This window comes from Mercurialis annua, linkage group LG2, assembly GCF_937616625.2.
Source record: "Mercurialis annua linkage group LG2, ddMerAnnu1.2, whole genome shotgun sequence".
Taxonomy (NCBI): Eukaryota; Viridiplantae; Streptophyta; class Magnoliopsida; order Malpighiales; family Euphorbiaceae; genus Mercurialis; species Mercurialis annua.
The window spans coordinates 7,272,035-7,290,853 of NC_065571.1; the positions used below are offsets into that span (position 1 = coordinate 7,272,035).

The 18,819-nt window shown below is 35.0% G+C and overlaps 3 protein-coding genes across 4 annotated transcripts; 2 read left to right on the plus strand and 1 right to left on the minus strand.

Annotated features, from left to right (window-relative positions):
• The first annotated feature begins 2,856 nt into the window (after positions 1-2,856).
• LOC126666783 (proline-rich receptor-like protein kinase PERK8) lies at positions 2,857-3,930 on the plus strand. The gene has a single exon (XM_050359647.1). It carries the CDS (start codon positions 2,872-2,874, stop codon positions 3,793-3,795), a length of 924 nt encoding a protein of 307 aa, XP_050215604.1. The 5' UTR covers positions 2,857-2,871; the 3' UTR covers positions 3,796-3,930.
• Positions 3,931-9,944: 6,014 nt separating this feature from the next.
• LOC126669123 (inactive beta-amylase 4, chloroplastic) lies at positions 9,945-14,832 on the plus strand. Of its 2 annotated transcripts, none has more exons than XM_050362468.1 (10): positions 9,945-10,281; positions 10,631-10,759; positions 10,895-11,141; positions 11,560-11,780; positions 11,860-11,937; positions 12,010-12,169; positions 13,088-13,341; positions 13,681-13,750; positions 13,944-14,009; positions 14,499-14,832. In XM_050362468.1, exons 1-10 carry the CDS (start codon positions 10,073-10,075, stop codon positions 14,649-14,651), a joined length of 1,587 nt encoding a protein of 528 aa, XP_050218425.1. In that variant the 5' UTR covers positions 9,945-10,072; the 3' UTR covers positions 14,652-14,832. The 2 variants fall into 2 exon arrangements, with proteins under 2 accessions (XP_050218425.1, XP_050218426.1); XM_050362469.2 differs by having other exon boundaries at positions 10,216-10,281; positions 10,598-10,759.
• Positions 14,808-16,581, minus strand: LOC126669124 (probable pectate lyase 22). Its single transcript, XM_050362470.2, has 4 exons — positions 16,408-16,581; positions 15,594-16,328; positions 15,378-15,507; positions 14,808-15,134 (listed from the first exon to the last, which is right to left on the minus strand). Exons 1-4 carry the CDS (start codon positions 16,506-16,508, stop codon positions 14,910-14,912), a joined length of 1,191 nt encoding a protein of 396 aa, XP_050218427.1. The 5' UTR covers positions 16,509-16,581; the 3' UTR covers positions 14,808-14,909.
• Between the last annotated feature and the right edge of the window lie 2,238 nt (positions 16,582-18,819).

The window sequence follows — 18,819 nt, forward strand, 5'->3', positions numbered from 1 at the left end:
GATAACTTGACTCCCAAGTTATCCGGGCTTCAAGGCTTGACCGGGCTCCGAGGTCCTGCCCAGAAGCGCTCACTCGTGTACCGGATCCTGGGACCACAGAAGATCTTCTGACAGGTACGTGAGGAATGTTCCCTCTGACACACCTAACAAACCGCGCCACCTGCAGGGATATTCTCCCACGTGAGCATAACTGATAAATCACCAAACAGGATCCAAGCTTTTCCGACCTGCACACCACAAGCAAACAGAGGTCAGAAGGAACTCCGGTGGGGGTCACCGGACGTTCGCTCCGACGCTCAAGTAAGGTATTGAAGTAGAGGAAGAAGAAGAAGAGAAAAGAGTGAGTTTTCAGTTGAGAAAAAGAGAATTACCTAGGGTTTGTCCTTAAACCCTCTATTTATAGTTAGGGTTTAAGGACAAACCTGCCTTGCTGGCAGGCTGTGAGCCCAGTGGTCCCAGAATTCGGTTATGCTCACGTGGGAGAATATCCCTGCAGGTGGCGCGATTTGTTAGGTGTGTCAGAGGGAACATTCCTCACGCACCTGTCAGAAGATCTTCTGTGGTCCCAGGATCCGGTACACGAGTGAGCGCTTCTGGGCAGGACCTCGGAGCCCGGCCGAGCCTTGAGGCCCGGATATCTTGGGAGTCAAGTTATCATGGTTCCTGTATCTGAGAATGTCTCGGAGCTCGGGCCAGATGGTTCGGTCTTTCGGGTTTACGACCTCGGAGCTCGGCCTAGGTTTGAGTCAAGTACGACTCAGAGCCCGGATAGAATTCTGAGTCCGACCTCATCAAGCGTAATTGTCTCGGATGATGTTTGGATTCCCATCGATCCGGTGACCCCCCAAGTCATGTGCTCTCTGATTTCCAGAAGGTCGGACATTGTTACCAGGTCGGTGAAATGCTTGACTTAGTGATGCTCATTCCTGGCGAGGTTGCTTCGCCCCTGCTAGATGTGCTACGTTATCAATAACCGAATTCTGGGACCACTGGGCTCACAGCCTGCCAGCAAGGCAGGTTTGTCCTTAAACCCTAACTATAAATAGAGGGTTTAAGGACAAACCCTAGGTAATTTCTTTTTCTCTACTCTAAGCACTCTCTTTTCTCTTCTTCTTCTTCCTTTACCTCAAATCTTACTTGAGCGTCGGAGTGAACGTCCGGTGACCCCCACCGGAGTTTTTTCTGACCTCTGTCTGCTTGTGGTGTGCAGGTCGTTACAGCTCGGATTTAGTTTGGTGATTCATCACCTCTTTTACAAATTTCTGCAACATAATTTATAAGGTTTCTTAGGTATTGAGATTGATCATTTTTCTTTTTCTTTTTTTTTTCAAATTAAAAAATAAGTCTTTGGTTAGGTAGGGCTAGATGGAGAGATTACAGATTTAAACTTTATATTTATAATTTTACCTTATGATAAAAATAAAAATTTCATATGTTTTTATCTTCAAAAGTAGGTTGTATTGAAAATAAGTTAAATCAAGTGATAAATAAGAACAAAATATCAAATAATATATAACATTTAATCTACTTGAAAGTAAAACAAAACACCATAGCATAATTTAAAGGTGAAATTTTGGCGGAGCAAAATAAGTTGAGAAATTCAACTTATGTAATTAGTTTGTGAAAAAAAAACCTATTTAAAATATTAGAACTTTCATTTTCGTGCATACTCAATACTGAACTGACTTCAATTAAACCTCAAAACTTTAATTCACCAAAAAAATAATCAGCATATAAGCCTAAAACAATTCTAAAAGTTATGATCGAACCAAAAATCTACACATGCAATGTTTGCAAACATACAAAATGTCAAAATATACACCTAAAGAAGATAAAAAAACAATTTTATTAAAAAACTAGTAGTATAATTCATATAGATAAAAGAGGTATAAAAAGTGATTTTTCAGTCAAAAGGTCAAAAATTTACTCTCCCCAACACTGAAATTTAAATGTTGTTACGTACAATTTTTCAAAAAGAAAACGAATTGGAAATATTTTTGAGCAAATTATTTTAATTAAATTCTCGTGTGTTCTGAAAGATAAAAAAAAGTGACAAAGTAAAAAAAATGGTTGAAAATGAGAAAAGATGGTGATATTAGATGATTAGATGATTACAGAAGATAAATAATGACAAATGGTTTATAATTTTTATTCCATTTTGAACATTTTTTAATAAGTTTTTTATTTTTTTATTTTTCTACACACCTTATTAATAGAGTAATTATTCAACATAGCGTTGAGTCATATCATTCGTACAACAAATCAATGACGTATTACGATGTTGTAATACCTTATGGTAAAAAAAAGTTAAGCAATAGTTAAAAATTTCTTATTGCAAATAGTCATTAGCTTGTTGTAGAAATGACGTGACACACCCGTTGCATAAAAGAAACACTCTTATTAAACTAGTAAAGAAATTTAAAGTAATGTTATAATTAGAAATAATAAATATTAAAAAAATAATTTCTAAAATTTTGAAATCAATTTATGAAAAAATAAGTTCAAAATAAAAAAAATACAATATTTGAATTTATTTATAATGATTATTTTAATAAATAATAGTTTTAATATTTTCTTTAAATTTTAAGAGTCTAAATCATATTTCAAAATGTGTTTTAATATAATAAAAAAGCTAAATTTAAGTATGTAAATGGCTATTATAAAAATTATGATGTTCAAGTGATTAATATATAAAGTGGTAAAATTGAAGGTTGAAAAGCTGTATTTGACCTAAACTTTAATTAGTGTTATTTTTTTAAATCATGAAGTAAAAATATTTCACGTGAATGATTAAAAAAATAATTTCACTTGAAGAGAAACTGAAAAGTCGAAAAAGCCAATGGGTAATTTCAGATTCTTACCCTTTTCAAAATGAGACAAAGAAGACGAAGTCAGACGAGTCACGTCGTTCCAAGTAACGGCTACTTAACCCCACTCAAATCCACCAATTCCAACGGTCATATTTCTTATTTCTTATTTCTTCGCCTCAATAACCAAACACTTCCACATTATATACCTCTCTCCATTAATTCAAACCCTAACAGCAAACAGCAGATACACATAATTCAGAGAAATTCAAAAGCAGGCCAATTCAAAATGATGATGAAGAACCAGAAAAACAACACCATTGTTGTATTTGTTTTTCTTGCATTAGCCATTTGTATTACCTCTCAACCATCCAATGCCCCTGCACCTTCTCCACCAAAATATCCGTCTAAACCTCCGCCAACTGCTCCGTTAACATCACCGCCGCCCTCTTCTTCTTCTTCTTCACCGCCCACTCATGCTCCCTCAACATCACCACCCCCGTCTTCTCCGCCCACTTCACAATCAACTTCACCATCGCCAACTCCATCAATCCCACCACCCACTGCCGCTGCCCCTTCTCCAAGCGGGTCTCCTCCATCTTTATCTCCGGCATCGCCGCCTCCCTCTGTTTCCACTCCTACTGCAACTCCAGTGACCGCTCCTACTTCGGCTCCTGTTTCCAGCCCGCCGTCTATTTCCGAAGGTCCGACTACGGCAGCAACACCGGAGGTTTCTCCTGGTATTCCTTCTAGTTCAGCAACACCGGAGGTTTCTCCTGGTATTCCTTCTAGTTCAGCAACACCAACAGAGGCTCCAATGGTGTTCCCTTCTACTAGCAGTCCGCCTAGCCCTACTCCGGCCAGTTTATCACCGGAAACTGCTTTAAGTCCGGTTGTTGATGATACGGGTTCTGGGTCCATTTATGAGAGTCGGGCTGTTTTCAGCGGGTTATTGGGTATTGCTTGTGTTCTAGGTTTGGTCGTTTAAAATTAATTATTATTGCTGTTTAGCTTTCAACATTATTGCTCATATTTGTTTGTACTAATATTTTCTTGTATGGCTATTATTGTCACTCATTTTTTATGAATAATAAACTCATTAGTTTCTCCTTGATTGATTAAATAGTTGATTATATTGATTTTAATCTTCCGATAAAATTTGGTTTATCAGAATTAAATAACATTTCTTGACTCGCCAAATAAATTGTAGTAACATTTTCTTTATCATCAAATAAATTGTATTAACATAATGGAGTTCATTTTTCACTTTAATAGGTACATGATGGAATTCATTTGCGCACTTGAATGATTTGCAACGTTTATCATAACATTGAATTAAAAACAATGAACTGTGTATTATTTAAAGTTCTAATGATTTATTTGTTGGAAAGTTGTAAAGTTTAGTAAGAATAATATGATTACTGAGACTCAATTTTTAATGCGACTCATTTTGTAAATGTGTCAGGTTATAGTCACCGGCGGTAATAGAATTTTTAGTCCAGGTTTAACATCATATTCATGTAATTTTCTTACACTCATGAACTTAACTTTTACATTCTTAAATTTGCTATAATTTATATTTAATTTTCTAAAAAAATTGATCTCAGTTAGAATGGAACTCATCCTAATTTAAGGATTGTTATGCCCCCTAATCATAGTGGGTTTTTTGAGAGAGAAAATGAAGTTTATTAACTAACGAACAATAGTTACAAAAACATCAACCGGATAGGAACTTCACCGTCAAAAATACGAGAACTATCATAGTAAATACCCCATTTAGCAAGGGCATGGGCAACAACATTGCCATTTGTACAAATATGTTGGAAAACAACAACCCTATCTCTAACAATATCTATGCAATCATCCACAATAAGCTGAACATTGTCGATTGCTAATCTCAGATGTTGAAGACGATGAACGACTGAAAGAGCATCAGATTCCACGACTAACCTCTGCTCAGGGAGCCGTTCAGCCAACTCCGGAAAAAAACCTACTTGTGCTTCAGCCAGTTCTAAATCCACCACTGCATGTGATAGGAGTATTTTACTCCTATAATTAGGGTCGATTTTACTCGGTTTTCATCATGTGTAGTATTGTTTTTATACATTATTTGGCGTTTTTACGTTTAATAGTGTTTGTTAGTGTTTCAGTGGAAATTAGGTGAAAAACGACTATTTGGGGCAAATTTATGGTGGATTGCGTGTACGAGTAAAAGCGTAGCTTGCGGACGAAGATATTGAAGTTCACGAACGAGATTGAGAAAAAATGGGTTGTTCCCGTTCGAAACAAAGGTTTCACGAACGGGAACCATGCAGAATGAGCATGAGTCTCGAACGAGAAGGCCTTGTCTCGTTCGGGACTCAAGAAGAAATCAACATCTCAAAGCTTTCGGTTCAAGTTTTTTCGAACGTGAATGAGGCTCCCGTTCGGGAACCATGTTAAAATTGGGCATGTCACGAACGGGACTATGGTTTCCCGAACGGGAAAGAAGAAAATTACGCGTGCAGCAGACTTTGAATTGGACTGAAATTCCTCCTCAAATTACAATTACAATTCCTATTACAAATTGATTTGTAATACGAATTAGAAGACTCCGGAACTTCTCTTACTATATAAAGACCTTGTACTAGACTCAATTTAATATGTAGAATAATTTAGACTACATTAGTTTTATTTTCATTCTCTTAAAATAGCGTTTTAGCTTCTATTTTTCAGCAGTTTATAAGTAGTTTATTATTAGTTTCTGCAAAGAACGATTGTGAAGATTTCAAGTTTAATCTAGACGATTCTTCCGAAATTGACAACTCCGGTATTTATTGTTCTAATTATGTTTAATTCTTCATCTTCTTCTTTGTTTAATTTAAGCTTAAGCATGTGTAACTAAATCCTTTGTTCGGGGATTGATATGAACACTTAGATTAGTTTTCGAATTGGATTAGGATTTATTAAGTGAGTAAAATTGTGTTTTAATTACTAAGATTAATACTTGAATTAATTTGATCACTTAGTTCATGATTTTGTGTTTAATTAACTAATTGAGAGATTGTTAATTAAATAGACATAGGTAATTAAAAACTTAGAGGAAAACGCCGTGAGAGCGGGTTGGAATTTAGGTAGTCGTTGAGTTTGCTTCATAATTACAATTTAGTTATTTAATTCAGTTTTAATATTGTGAGAGCAAGTTAATAATTGATTAGCTAATTAGGTTGTGATTTTATTTGAATCTTTGAGGCTTGAGAGAGCGGGATTCGGTGCATTAGAATAGCTCGATTCATAATAAAATCACTAGATAAATTTTGATCCATTCTTCTACTAGTTTATTTGGAATTATCAATCTTTGAGCTTTTTACCATTATTGTTTAAACTTCAATTTATTTGTTTGATTTCAGATTTTTAATCTAATTACTTGAGTTAATTCACTTTAGATTATAATTAGTTTACACAAATCCATTTATTTCCTTACTAGCCAATTAAAGAATATTAGAAATTAGTTGTTTAGTTCATTGTTCCTTGTGGGATCGATACTTGGTCTTCCAAGTTATATTACTTGCGCGATATCGTACACTTGCGATTATTTGCCAACAGCATGCAACACGACAACACCACAGTTAATCACAACACCAAGATCATTACGACAGATCGCAGCAGCAACATACAAATTCTTATGAACAGCAACAGCGACATCAGAATTAATCTTAATAGTGCTGCGGGGAGGGGCTTGCCAAGAATAGACCTCACGAAGTCGAGGAGTTCGATCTAAATGAGACTCTCTACCACCTCTAAACTTAACCACATATCAAAAGAGGAAGGGTGTATGGACTCTATGATTTTCGAAAACTATGTTATTTCGATCGTTCCAAATCACCCACACGCTAGTTATGAGATCTTGGATCTCTTCATCCTTTAGAGTTGAGAACATAATGTTTAACCAATCCACAGTCGAAGAAACTCGATAATTACCGACTCCTAGTCCTTGAGGAGATAGCAGCCAAAGACCCCTTACTTCTTCGCATTTTTTGAGAGTGTAACAGCCAAAGACCCCTTACTTCTTTACATTCCTTGAGAGTGTGGAGGTCAATTTTCTTCTCCGAACCACACAGAGGACAGTGGTTTATCACCGAAATAACTCGTTTCACTAAGTTATCATTACATGGTAGGGTTCCATGACAAATTCGCCAAACGAAGTGTCTAATTTTTGGTTGAATCGAGCAACTTCATAATTTCTTCCATAGGCCCAACTGATTCACCCCATTAAATGAGCTAGTAACATCTCTGTTAATGATCTCACACGCTTTGTAGTAACCCGATTTGACCGTATAGAAATCATTCTTGTTTAAGGGCCAGAACAGTTTGTCCGGTAATCTCCTGCTCAACAAGATCTTCATGATGTTAGTGACTTCCATAGGGGAGAAAACCGATTCAAGTTTATCCCGGTCCACAGTGGTTTTATATTCATTATCTTAAAGTCTAATGGTGAAAAAAATCTATACTTTTACGACTTATTACAATTTAATTCAAACTTTTTAATTTTTCTAAGAGTAATTTTCATAAGAAATCACGACCTTTACACGAAATTTTATTTTAATCACGACCTTTAAAAGTTTCCATATAAAATCACGATTTTTTTTTCTTTTTCAAACCTATCATTTTAGTGTATTTTTTTTACTAAGTTCTTCATTAAACCATTAATTAAAGACCCAATTTATAAATCGACACAAAATATTATTATCTTTCGGCTAGAGTATGTAGGATTAGTAATTTGTCGTCAGAAAAAATATATCGAATTTTACTTTAATGATAGATTTGAAACAAAATGAAAGGTTATGCCTTTAAATGTCAACTTTTAAAGATTGTGATTAAAATGAAACTTCGTGTAAATGTCGTGATTTTTTTATGGACTTAATCTTTTTTTTCTAATAATAGCCAAATTGTATTTTTCTGTTACAATAATAGTCAAAATTGATGGCCAAACTTGTTATTTTAAATTAGACTTGTCTAGATCCATATTTGGATTTTTGACAAAGTCTATAAATATGAGTACGAGCCTAAAAAGAATCTGATCCAAATCCGAGCTCAATTCTCACTTTTTTTTTAAAAAAAGCCACTTGGTCTAAAGATTCGTCGAAAAACCAAACTCCTTAAAAGGCTTGAAAATTTCTTTACAAATTGGAAACTTCTTAAAAGGTTTTCAACTTAAACCTATCAGCTTGTCATGTATGGGGAAAGAATTATACAATATTAATGATTTGTCCAGGAATAATTAGTGGATAACATTGCTAGTATTTGGAGAAGGTTGGCACAATAATCACTAGTATTTTAAAATCTCAGCTAGACATGAGTTAGAATGGTGGCAAATTGACTTATCTTGGTATGTTGTCAAGTTTTTACAAGCCTTAAGATTAACAACCGGTGTGAAGCTACTATATGATGTACAAAATCAGAAGATGATATCCAACAATGGAATATACATGATATGAAACATTCTAATTTTGAAAAGAGATTAACCTCTTGATCAAGACTTTTCTAAAACCATCCATGAGAGGTTGAAGCAATCCACATTTTTTAGGAGGAAGAAATCTATGAAAATGACATAGGTAAATCGAAGAGGTCATAAAACACCGAAGAGTTGTTCGTAAAAGTTATGCGGGCAAGTTAAGATTCAAATCTGCTGGTCTGGGTCCCTACTCGACGAATAAACGAAAGACCAAAGCAACAAGTCTGGCCCGCTACCCGACGAGTAGCATTATACTCGTCAAGTAGCAGCAGGTCCAGATAATGCTAGTTTTGGACTTGCTCAACGAGCAGGTGCCTCAACCCTATATATACCGAACCTTTTGTTTATAGTCAATATATTTACTTTCAAATCGGTCCTAAATCGTTATATAAAAGCTTATATAAGTCCTCCATAAATCATAAATAATGTGAAAACAAAGAATTGCAAGAGTTGTTTCATAAACACAAGAAGTTGTAACATATAAAGAGACAAAAAATATGCAAATAAGATGCTATAACTCTATAAAAAAAATAAACCTCTTAAGACATGTCTATAAAAAAAATTATTATAAAAAATAAAGTGATCATATAAGGTATTTTCACATTAGTTATTGAAATCTATCAATTTTTAGAACGTTAGTTACAAAAAAATAACCAATTTTGGCATGCTTTTCAAATTCAATATAAATTTTAGTTTTAATAATTTAAAAATATAATTTATTTATTTTTTTACAATTCAAAACACCTAATTTTTTTAATAAAATCATATAGATGCCAGCACTATAATATATATTAATATATTATTATTCTAACAACCACATTATATTTTTGATATAAAAATTATTCCATGTTTTAGATTATGAAAATATAAATAGTTTTAAATTGTTAAAATTGTGCTATTAATTTTAATAATTTGTTTACAATTACCTAAAATTCACTTATATTGATGTGCGAGAAGTGTCCTCCACCAAAATTGCCATGAATAGAGATTTGGGCAAACCAAATGAGTGACAAATCAATTATTGCACAATCTACTTCCATAAAACAATTGACACTTCAATAACTTTTAGAAAAATTATTGCACGCAACCGTTGCGCCATGTCATTCGTGTAACAAACCAATGGTGCGTTAGCCATGTGGAAAAATTCATAATAAAAAAATTAAGTAATAAATAAAAGATTCTCTATCGCAAATTCTCATTGGCTTGTTGTAATTATGACATGGCAAAACCAATGTATGGGATAAACACTCTCTAACTTTTAGTTCACCATGATGGTTATCCACTTGGATAAGTATATCCACGTAGGACGTTCGATTTTTTTTTTAATTCTAGCAACTTTTGCCATTTATCTAAAACTCCTATATTTCTTCATTTTATAAAAACTACCCCCCAAATTTAAATTATATGTTTTTGAATTGTATTTGTATGTTATTAGTTATTTTCATACAATATGTTACATGTATTTATATATAGGTACAAGGCAAAAAAGTGGCTTATTAGTAGGATTAGTATAATTAATTAAGTTACAATTATTTTTTAAAATTATTTGTTAAATTAAGGACCGAATTCCAAAAAAGAAAAAAAGATGGGCCATAGAAAGTCAAATTACAAAAGAAAAATTATTAAAAATAAAAAAGAAACGGTTAACGAGAGAAACCAAAATGAATCCACCACATAACAAATCATCTCTCCCCTTTTCTATTACAGAACAACAACAAACACAAGCACCACCACCACTCCATATATCACCACCACCAATCGACGGAAACATATGGCGGTCGACGGCGGTGGCTTTGCTCGCTGCAGATGCCCCATTAATAGCACCAGAAGAAGCTATTTTGCTTTTAGAGATTTAAGCTACAAAAAAACGCCGCGAATTTCTACTAATCTCCGAAACGTTTCGATGATCTCTCTCTTCCGGAAAAACTTCCTCTTCTATCCTCGCCGGCGATCACTCTGCGGCAGCTATCGCATTTTAAGGTTAATTTCTCGGCGCTCTCCTCCCGCTTATTTCGCTTTCTGTTTGGCTTCTTTTAAATTTCTAATTTCGTTATAATATTTTTTAGCTTATTTTATTTTAATTCCTACGGTCCATTTTTTATTTATTTAATTTCTACAGCTAAATACTATTTCTAATGCATCATAACTATGACTGTGAACTTGTTAGTAATTTATAGGAGTAGATAATAGGCATTAGGCATGAATGTCTGATAATAATACTGATAATAAATTAAGCTTATAAGCTTTTAATTGGTTTATTTACTTATGTTTATGACGGATTTATTTATCACTAAAGAAATTTTATGATAAATAAATTGTGTTAATGCAGTATGGATGCTAGGGAAAAATCAAGGTCAACAATATTGGAATCGTCTAGGCATAAGAGAGTTCCAGTATTTGTAATGATGCCTGTCGATATTTTCGGTATTGACTCTACTGGGACTCCTAGAATTAGAAAGTAAGTTTTATTTTCATGTAGTTACGCTTATTTTGTTTAGTTAAATTCAGAATTTGGACCAATCCTTACTCATATTTTCGTATTTGTGTCTGGAATTTGAAGCATTTTTTTGTATTTTTTCTGTTGTTGTATCAGAATCAAGGCCTTAAGCATATCTCTAAAAGCACTCAAGTTGGCAGGTGTATACGGAATTGCAGTGGAGGTTTGGTGGGGTGTTGTTGAGCGTTTTTCGCCTTGTGAATATAATTGGTTTCTTTATGAAGAGCTGTTTAGACTAGTATCTGAATCTGGGCTGAAGTTACATGTTTCTTTGTGTTTTCACTCAAACACGCACCTTTCTATTAGAACTGGGGGTGTCAGTCTTCCACTGTGGATACAAGAGGTTTGCTCCATTTTTTTTTAACTTTTTTATGCATCTGCTGAATTGAAATTTTATAATTAGAAAAATTGCAAGTTAATGGACATGATAATAGTGAAGTTAATGTGTGGTTCCAACTTCACTGCAGTTGTAGTAGTGCATTAATTTTATTTATTATATTACCAGTTTCTCTGAGTTCTTATGTGTATGGTTTTCGGGAGCCATGGGGTGTAATATAGTCGAATATTTTTCTGGGATGGGACTGATATCCACCTATAGAAGATATTAAGGTCATTCATTAGTTCACTCAATGCTCTCGTTGATAAGTGAAGATCCATTAAATATATATTTTGGTCGATTTCAGCTGCAATCTTACCAGTTTTAGAACTTCAACTACTAGTATTAAGATACTGCATTTTTCTTTTCCCCCTGTTTTTTTCAGATTGGTGATGACAATAGAGATATATACTACCAGGATAAAAATGGTTCTTCCAATGATGATTATCTTACATTAGGAGTGGACAAACTTCCTCTGTTTTATGGTCGGACTGCCCTTCAGTGTTATGAAGACTTCATGCTCAGTTTTGTTAACAAATTTGACTCATTTATAGGAAGTGCTATTGAAGAGATCAGTGTTGGCCTGGGCCCTTCTGGAGAACTTAGGTAGTAGTTTAGAATATCCTGTTTTATGATCAAATGTGCGGGACAGTGGTAAAATTTTGTTGTGGACAATGCCATGCAGGTATCCTGCACATCCTTCTGGTGATGGTAGATGGAAGTTCCCTGGAATTGGTGAATTCCAGTGCTATGACAAGTACATGTAATGTCAAACTCTTATAGCATCCTCTTATGTTAACTTGATAGTTTAGATATTTAATAGTGTAGCTATCAGGATGGAGGATTTGAAGATGACTGCTTGTCACGAAGGAAAGCCCCAGTGGGGAGACAAAGGACCTCAAAATGCTGGTTGTTACAATAGTCTTCCACCCGGTGTTCCCTTTTTTGAAGATGGACAAGAGAGTTTTCTCTCTGATTACGGTCGTTTCTTCCTTGTAAGTATCCTATGAATCAACCTAGTTTAATTTTTGTTTGAGGATCCCTCTACATTTGGGACTTAAAATAGGATCAGTTTCTCAAAGTGTTATTATCGCTATATGCTGTTTGTAAATCTACCATATTCATTCTTTATCTGGATCCGGCACTGGCTTGCATGGATTCGGCACATTGTCAAAATCAATATCTGACATGATGGGGCCATGGAGTTTAGCAGTGAATAGATTAGAATTGATGAAAATATCATCTATGCAGCTGAGCCTCACTTTTATGAGGCTATCAGTATGTGAACCGAGTTGATTTCTCTTACGCAAGGTTTCACACAGATCTTTTCTTTTTAATTTAAATTGCAAATGATAGACAAAGTTCTGAAACTCCGAACTGAGATACGCAGATATATTCTCATCTTTTGGTTCTCCTCTTTTTGTTTTACCTTTACTGTTGCTGGTGGGTTGTTGCATGAAACTAACTAAAAGATGTTTAAGGATATGTGATAGGACATTTTGAGATAATGGTAAATGGATGGAAAAACTCCAAAGTTTCTTTGTTGAGGGTGGACTTTGTCTTCCCATTCGATTAGTTATAGAAAAAAGCATTTATAGATGGAACTCGAAGAATGTATAATGCATCTATTTAAATTGTAAGGGTGTCGCACAAAAAATTCCCACTGGCACCCAGGGAGCACAATTTCCGTGTTCTATGTAATTGCAATTCATCATGCATGAATCTCCTCCTTTTAAGTTACTCGATGGACTTTCTCTATAGGACATCATTTGTTTATGCAGTGAAATGATGTGAAGATGGATTATCACATTATATGAGTGTAAATTTAAGGCATTACCGATTTCACTGGATAAGAAAAATCAATTTAAGGACACCATAGCATAAGAAGTTTGATGGTGAAATTCTCTTTGCAGGAATGGTACAGCGGTAAGCTGATTTGTCATGCAGATGCTATTCTGGCAAAGGCAGCAAATGTGCTGCAGAAATATCAAGAAAACAAGCAAAACCCAGTTATTCTAGTGGCAAAAATTGGCGGAATTTATTGGTGGTACCAGACCCTATCACACCCTGCCGAACTTACAGCTGGATATTATAACACAGCTCTAAGGGATGGTTACGATCCTGTTGCTTCCGTGCTGTCTCGTCATGGAGCTGCTTTGCATATATCGTAAGATTTGAACTTCTCCATTTCCAATGTAGTATAACGGACCGTATAAATTGTTCCATTTACATGAATGCGGTAGCGTTGATGAAAAGGTTTCACCTTAGAAATCTCCCATCTGAAACATGTTTTTTCTAGTACTTTTCCCTCTTTAGTGTTTCTTTCTGTAGATTAGCTAATAATGAGGACATTTTTAGGATAAAGGATAAATGGGTTTTGGAGTTGCAATATTAATTTATACTGCATTATGATGGCAAAATCGACATTTTTTATATCTGCTGGATTATTATTACTTGATGTAAGTTTTCTCCGAGCATGTTCATAAGTTCAAATATTTCTCTGCAGCTGCTTAGAAATGATGGATAGTGAAACCCCACCTGCCTACTGTTGCAGTCCTGAAGGATTACTTCAGCAGGTATTAATTCTTTCTCAATAAAGAAAATGTATTATTTTTTTAATACTTTGTTTGGATGTGGGATTTGATGTCCTTGTATTTATAATTGCCTGATATTCGGATGGATGTGATACCGCTGTTTACTAGATTTCTTTCATTTGACCCATCGAGTGGAATTATGCGACTATATTTTAGTTGATTTCATTTCTCCCAGATAAGGACTGCTTCAAATAAAAGGATACATTTGATTGGAAGAAATACCAGCGAACGGTTTGATCAGGTAAATTTCACTCCAGCCAGCGTAAATTCTCTGTTGCAGTCAATTTTGTTCTTGTTTTACCTAAAATTCCTTTTTCTTCCAACTAATTTTATTTTAAGAAGATTGCTTCGGTAATTATTTGCATGAGATAACAATCAACAAAAATTGTCTTATAAATACCTACCTTTATTTCTATCTAGAGGAGTGGTTGTATCTGTAGGACTCAAATTACAACCAATCAATGTTTTGATTAGCTTTGTGAAAATTACTTTCAACTTTCATTTCTTTTTGGCTGACATGCATGAAAGATGTTGATGGCTTATTAAGATATAGATCAGTGACATTAAGGTAGTTGTAGCACTATAAGATGAACAATATGTATAAGCACTAACCTAATATTGTTCTGTATGGTTTAATCTTGATACTACATTCTCGACAATGAGAATGATTTGTTGCGGGAATTCATTTTTTCTTTCTTATATCATAATCCATGATAATGTTTTATTGCAGAAAGGACTTGGGCAAATACTCGCTAATTGTTATCATCCACAGGCAGAAGCTGTAAAGTCATTTACTTATTTCAGAATGAATCATAAAATTTTTGCAGTTGAAAACTGGAACAATTTTGTTCCTTTCGTCAGAAAGATGAGCACAGATTTGTAAGTTACTTTTGAACTTGATCTAACCACAATTCTTTACAAAATTGTCAAGAATTGCAGCATCTCTCCCCCCTAGATTTTTTAACCTAGCATCGGGGATTGTAAAAGCTTATGTAAATTCCTAGTCCTTACTGATTTATCATTGTATCGTCATTATCTGTTATAGCAGTGAGATTATGATCTAACAGAGTTTATTTCCAAATTTATCAACAAATACATTTTAAAAAATAAAAACAGAAACTAGCTGGCGGCTGGCCCATGACTAACATTGTTGGCCCCTCTGACAAGTAAGAGCTCCAGCAGAAGGAGAGATATTTGTTAGAATTGAAGCTGGTCTCGCAACCATGCTTGATGCTTTTATGTAGCTTGCTGCACCTTTTTCACCAGAAGGTGTAAAGAATGCACCATTAAGCATCAGATCTCCATCTGATCTCCAATTCCAACTCTTCCACTCATCATCTCCTGGCGCATTTTCGCGCTTTGTCACCTGATTAAGAAGTTCACAATCTTAAAGGAGTTAAATGCATCCAATCGGCAAGGAAGTGAAAAATTGTCGGTCTCACTGGGTTCTACTCAAATTTTGTGTCTATGCTAAATTTCTAAGTCGATTATACCTAACAATTGATTATTAGGCACCTAAAAGCATAAGACTTGCTAAATTCTACATTCATTTTTCGTGTTCGTGTATAATGTGATGATCACTTAGTTACTCTGTGAAACTGAGAGGTACCTCTTTTGTAGATTTGGCAATAAAGACATTGCCTTGGCTGTTGATTGTTGGATTGGCACTTCCACCAATTGCATACATTTCCCAGGCAGTGTATATGTTATTTACAATGTGAAAATATCCATGTCTGCACCTGCAATTATTTACATAAAAATGCTTTGAGCTATGTGCTGGTAAATATTAAATATTGTGATGTAGTGAAAGCATGATATTTAGTACCTAGGCATTCTCTGGGTCAGACCTTCTCCGAAAAAGTTGAAGGCAATAGTGACTTGCATTTTCTTGTCTTCAACAAAGTCATCACTATGACCCATAAGCATAACTTCATTATGGTTCAACATATAGTTGTTTGAGATTGTTATAGATGTTGATCCAAATACGGCATCAATAAGTCCGTCTTTGCAGTTAGCCAGTGTACAATGATCGATCCACACGTCCCTAGCTGCAAAAATTGATATTCCATCCCCGTCCGAATAGCCTCTCATACCGGCATGCCTAGGCGAGTCCCTTATTATTGTGTTTCCAGCTGGTACACAATCGCGTATGTAGATGTTATGTACGATAATGTTACTTACGTTTGAGATGGTTATACACGGTCCACCTGCTATTTGAATGTTATACCCTCTACCATCTATTGTTTTGTACGAGTTCATGATAAGTTCTTCCTTCAGCTTGATGACCATGTCATGATCAAAGATGATCCATAGAGGTTCGTCCAGTATGACACCATAACGAAGTGTTCCTGGAACTGGGTTTAACGGGTCATCATTTTCTGAATCCGTCACCACGTAAAACTCACCATCTCTTCCTCCCACTGCATTGCGTCCGAACCCAATTCCACAGTCGGCTAGCATTTTCCTGTTGGTTTCCCAATTAGGGTCACATCTCCAGCAATCATCTATGGGATTGCCGAATCTGCATGATCCCTGTTCTAGCTGCTTTCTTTCTGAGCTCCTGTAAATAAAACATTGCAAAAAATATTCAAAACGTACGGAATCAAAACGATAATATGTTCAACTTGAATTATGCTTACCACTCGGTTGCTTCTGATATATGCTTTGGTATATATTTAGAAGATATGGAAGTGACTTGTAGCAAGAACACGGCTAGAGAGAGGAGAGAGAAAGTGGACATGTCTCGGGGGCAAATGTGTTGCTCAACTACAACATGGATTTGTTAGTTTGGAGAAGCTAAGTGGATAGACTGTAATAAAGATACAAAGATTTGAAGTTATATAGTGCTCATAAGTCTTGGTGGAAACAACTTGCATAAAACTAATAAAAATTTACAACCATAACCAGAGGTACAATTATTACTATAGCAAAGGGTCATTTGGGTTCTTAAACATATAGAACAAATTTGCATAAATCAGATTGGTTTTATTTCAACAATTTAGTCTATAATTCTTCAATTTTTTTTTTACATTTGCTAGTTTATTTTCGGAGTGCATAGGAAGCAAACCGTAAATATATTAAAAGCAAATGTACTGTAATTAACATTAAATATCAAATAAAAATATCTTCACGATTGTTAAAATACATTTTGAAAATATGCGCGTGAAAGTAACTGAACTAATTTTGAAGAGTTGTTGGTTTAATTGTCTAAATACGCCGAATTTGCTTCATATGAGTGCGGTTTTCAAGTTCAAGAATCCGGATGACCTTTTAACATAAGTTTGTACGTTTAAGAAAAGAAAATGTTTATTAGTTTCTTATTGCTTGATAAGTTTAAGTTGGTATGTAGATAGAGGTGTATCAATGATTTCAAAATTAAGTAGCTACGGTGTATGGCGTGAGAAAACTAGTTAAAAGTATTATTTGTGGGCATATTGAGCTTTAAAATTTAGGTCAGGAATTAAATGACACCGAAAAAGCTGGTTTTGCCAAATTTGGAAGTGAAAATCATTTGATGAGACAAGCTTGTAGAACCGCTTATTTAGAAATGGAGAGTTACTGTATCATCTCTCCAAAAATAAATTTATGTGAGTTGACCATCTTCTTAGCATTACATTCATCAGATTTTAGGGCCAATTTTGTTAGCTTCTACTCCTTTTTTTTTTCTTTCTGAAAGCTATTGTTGATTACTTGGTTAGGTTAGTATGGACCAAATGGTTCATAAATCATTGGGAATATGGTTAATGTTTATTAGTAGTTATTAGAGGTCGTGTTTTAAGAATTAGACTGAGCTCGTCGATTCCATTGATCATGAATCACTGATCAGACCGGTTTGATTTCTTTTATAAAATGAAGGCTTAATGCCTTTAAAAAATCCCGACCTTTCATCCCCTTTTCAATTCGATCCCAACGTCAATTTTATCCTATTTTGTATTTTTTTCATTTCAATGGTACTCTAAAGCATAAAATTGACTATTTATTTGGCAAAAGTTCAAAAAAGTTCTTCAAAAATGGTCAATTTAATATAAAAGGCTAATAATCACCCATGGCCTCTCAACTTTAGGGGTACGGCGCTAAACCCCATGATGTTTAAAAACGGGCGCTAAACCCCCTGATCTTTGTGGCGGCGCTCACAAAACCCCCTAAGCTCCAAATACGAAAATACCCCTGGCGCCGTTTTTTCAGTCAATTGTCATTTTTTATTAAAAAAAATCTGACACTGCCATATCATCTGACACGTTAGAAATATACATTAAAAATTACAAACACCCAAAATATCCCTACTTTAATTTAGAAAAAGACAAAAAAAAAAAAAACAAATTAACCCAACCTAATCTAAACCATTTGATTAATCATAACAACCAAGCCAACCAGGACCCCCATCCAACTACCGCCGGAAATTTTTTCGGTCATCTTCTCCGAGTGGAAGATGACCGGAAAAAAATTTCCAGTCAGCCTAATGCTTGAACAGATCCCAGGATCTGTTTCAAGAACTGATCCCGTCTGGGATCTGTTCTTGGAACAGATCCAGCGCGGATATGTTCCAAGAACAGACCCCCGTCGCGGGTCTGTTCTTGGAACAGATCCTTGCTTCGATCTGTTCCAAGAACAGATCCAAGCAGTAGGGATGACCAGAAATTTTTTCCGGTCATCTTCCGCTCGGAGAAGATGACCGGAAAATTTTTCCGGCGGTGAGGTGGCGGAGGTGGTTGGGTGGGGGTGGTTTGGGTTTGTACGGGTGGTTGGATTTTAAGTCGAGTTTTTTTTAATCAGATATTATATTTAGGGATATTTTAGGTATTTTTTTTGTCTTTTGATAACGTGTCAACTGACACATGCTGCTGTCAATTTTTTATTATTATTTTTAAAGACAGCCGCCAAACAAAAGACGGCGCCAGGGGTATTTTCGTCCATAAGGCCATGGTGAGTGAGCGCCGCCATAAAAATCAGGGGGTTTAGCGCCCGTTTTTAAATATCAGGGGGTTTAGCGCCCGTACCCCTAAAGTTGAGGGGTCATGGGTGATTATTAGCCAATATAAAAAGTTAATATA

Bases quoted from the DNA above. Each gene is read 5' to 3' on its own strand.
- LOC126666783 (XM_050359647.1), top strand. From the start codon at position 2,872: ATGAGACAAAGAAGACGAAGTCAGACGAGTCACGTCGTTCCAAGTAAC.
- LOC126669123 (XM_050362468.1), top strand. From the start codon at position 10,073: ATGGCGGTCGACGGCGGTGGCTTTGCTCGCTGCAGATGCCCCATTAAT. The intron at 12,170-13,087 runs GTAAGTATCCTA...TTCTCTTTGCAG, and splicing joins ATTACGGTCGTTTCTTCCTT to GAATGGTACAGCGGTAAGCT. The intron at 13,751-13,943 runs GTATTAATTCTT...CATTTCTCCCAG, and splicing joins CTGAAGGATTACTTCAGCAG to ATAAGGACTGCTTCAAATAA.
- LOC126669124 (XM_050362470.2), bottom strand. From the start codon at position 16,508: ATGTCCACTTTCTCTCTCCTCTCTCTAGCCGTGTTCTTGCTACAAGTC. The intron at 16,329-16,407 runs GTAAGCATAATT...TTTTATTTACAG, and splicing joins ATATCAGAAGCAACCGAGTG to GAGCTCAGAAAGAAAGCAGC. The intron at 15,508-15,593 runs GTACTAAATATC...AAATAATTGCAG, and splicing joins CTGACCCAGAGAATGCCTAG to GTGCAGACATGGATATTTTC.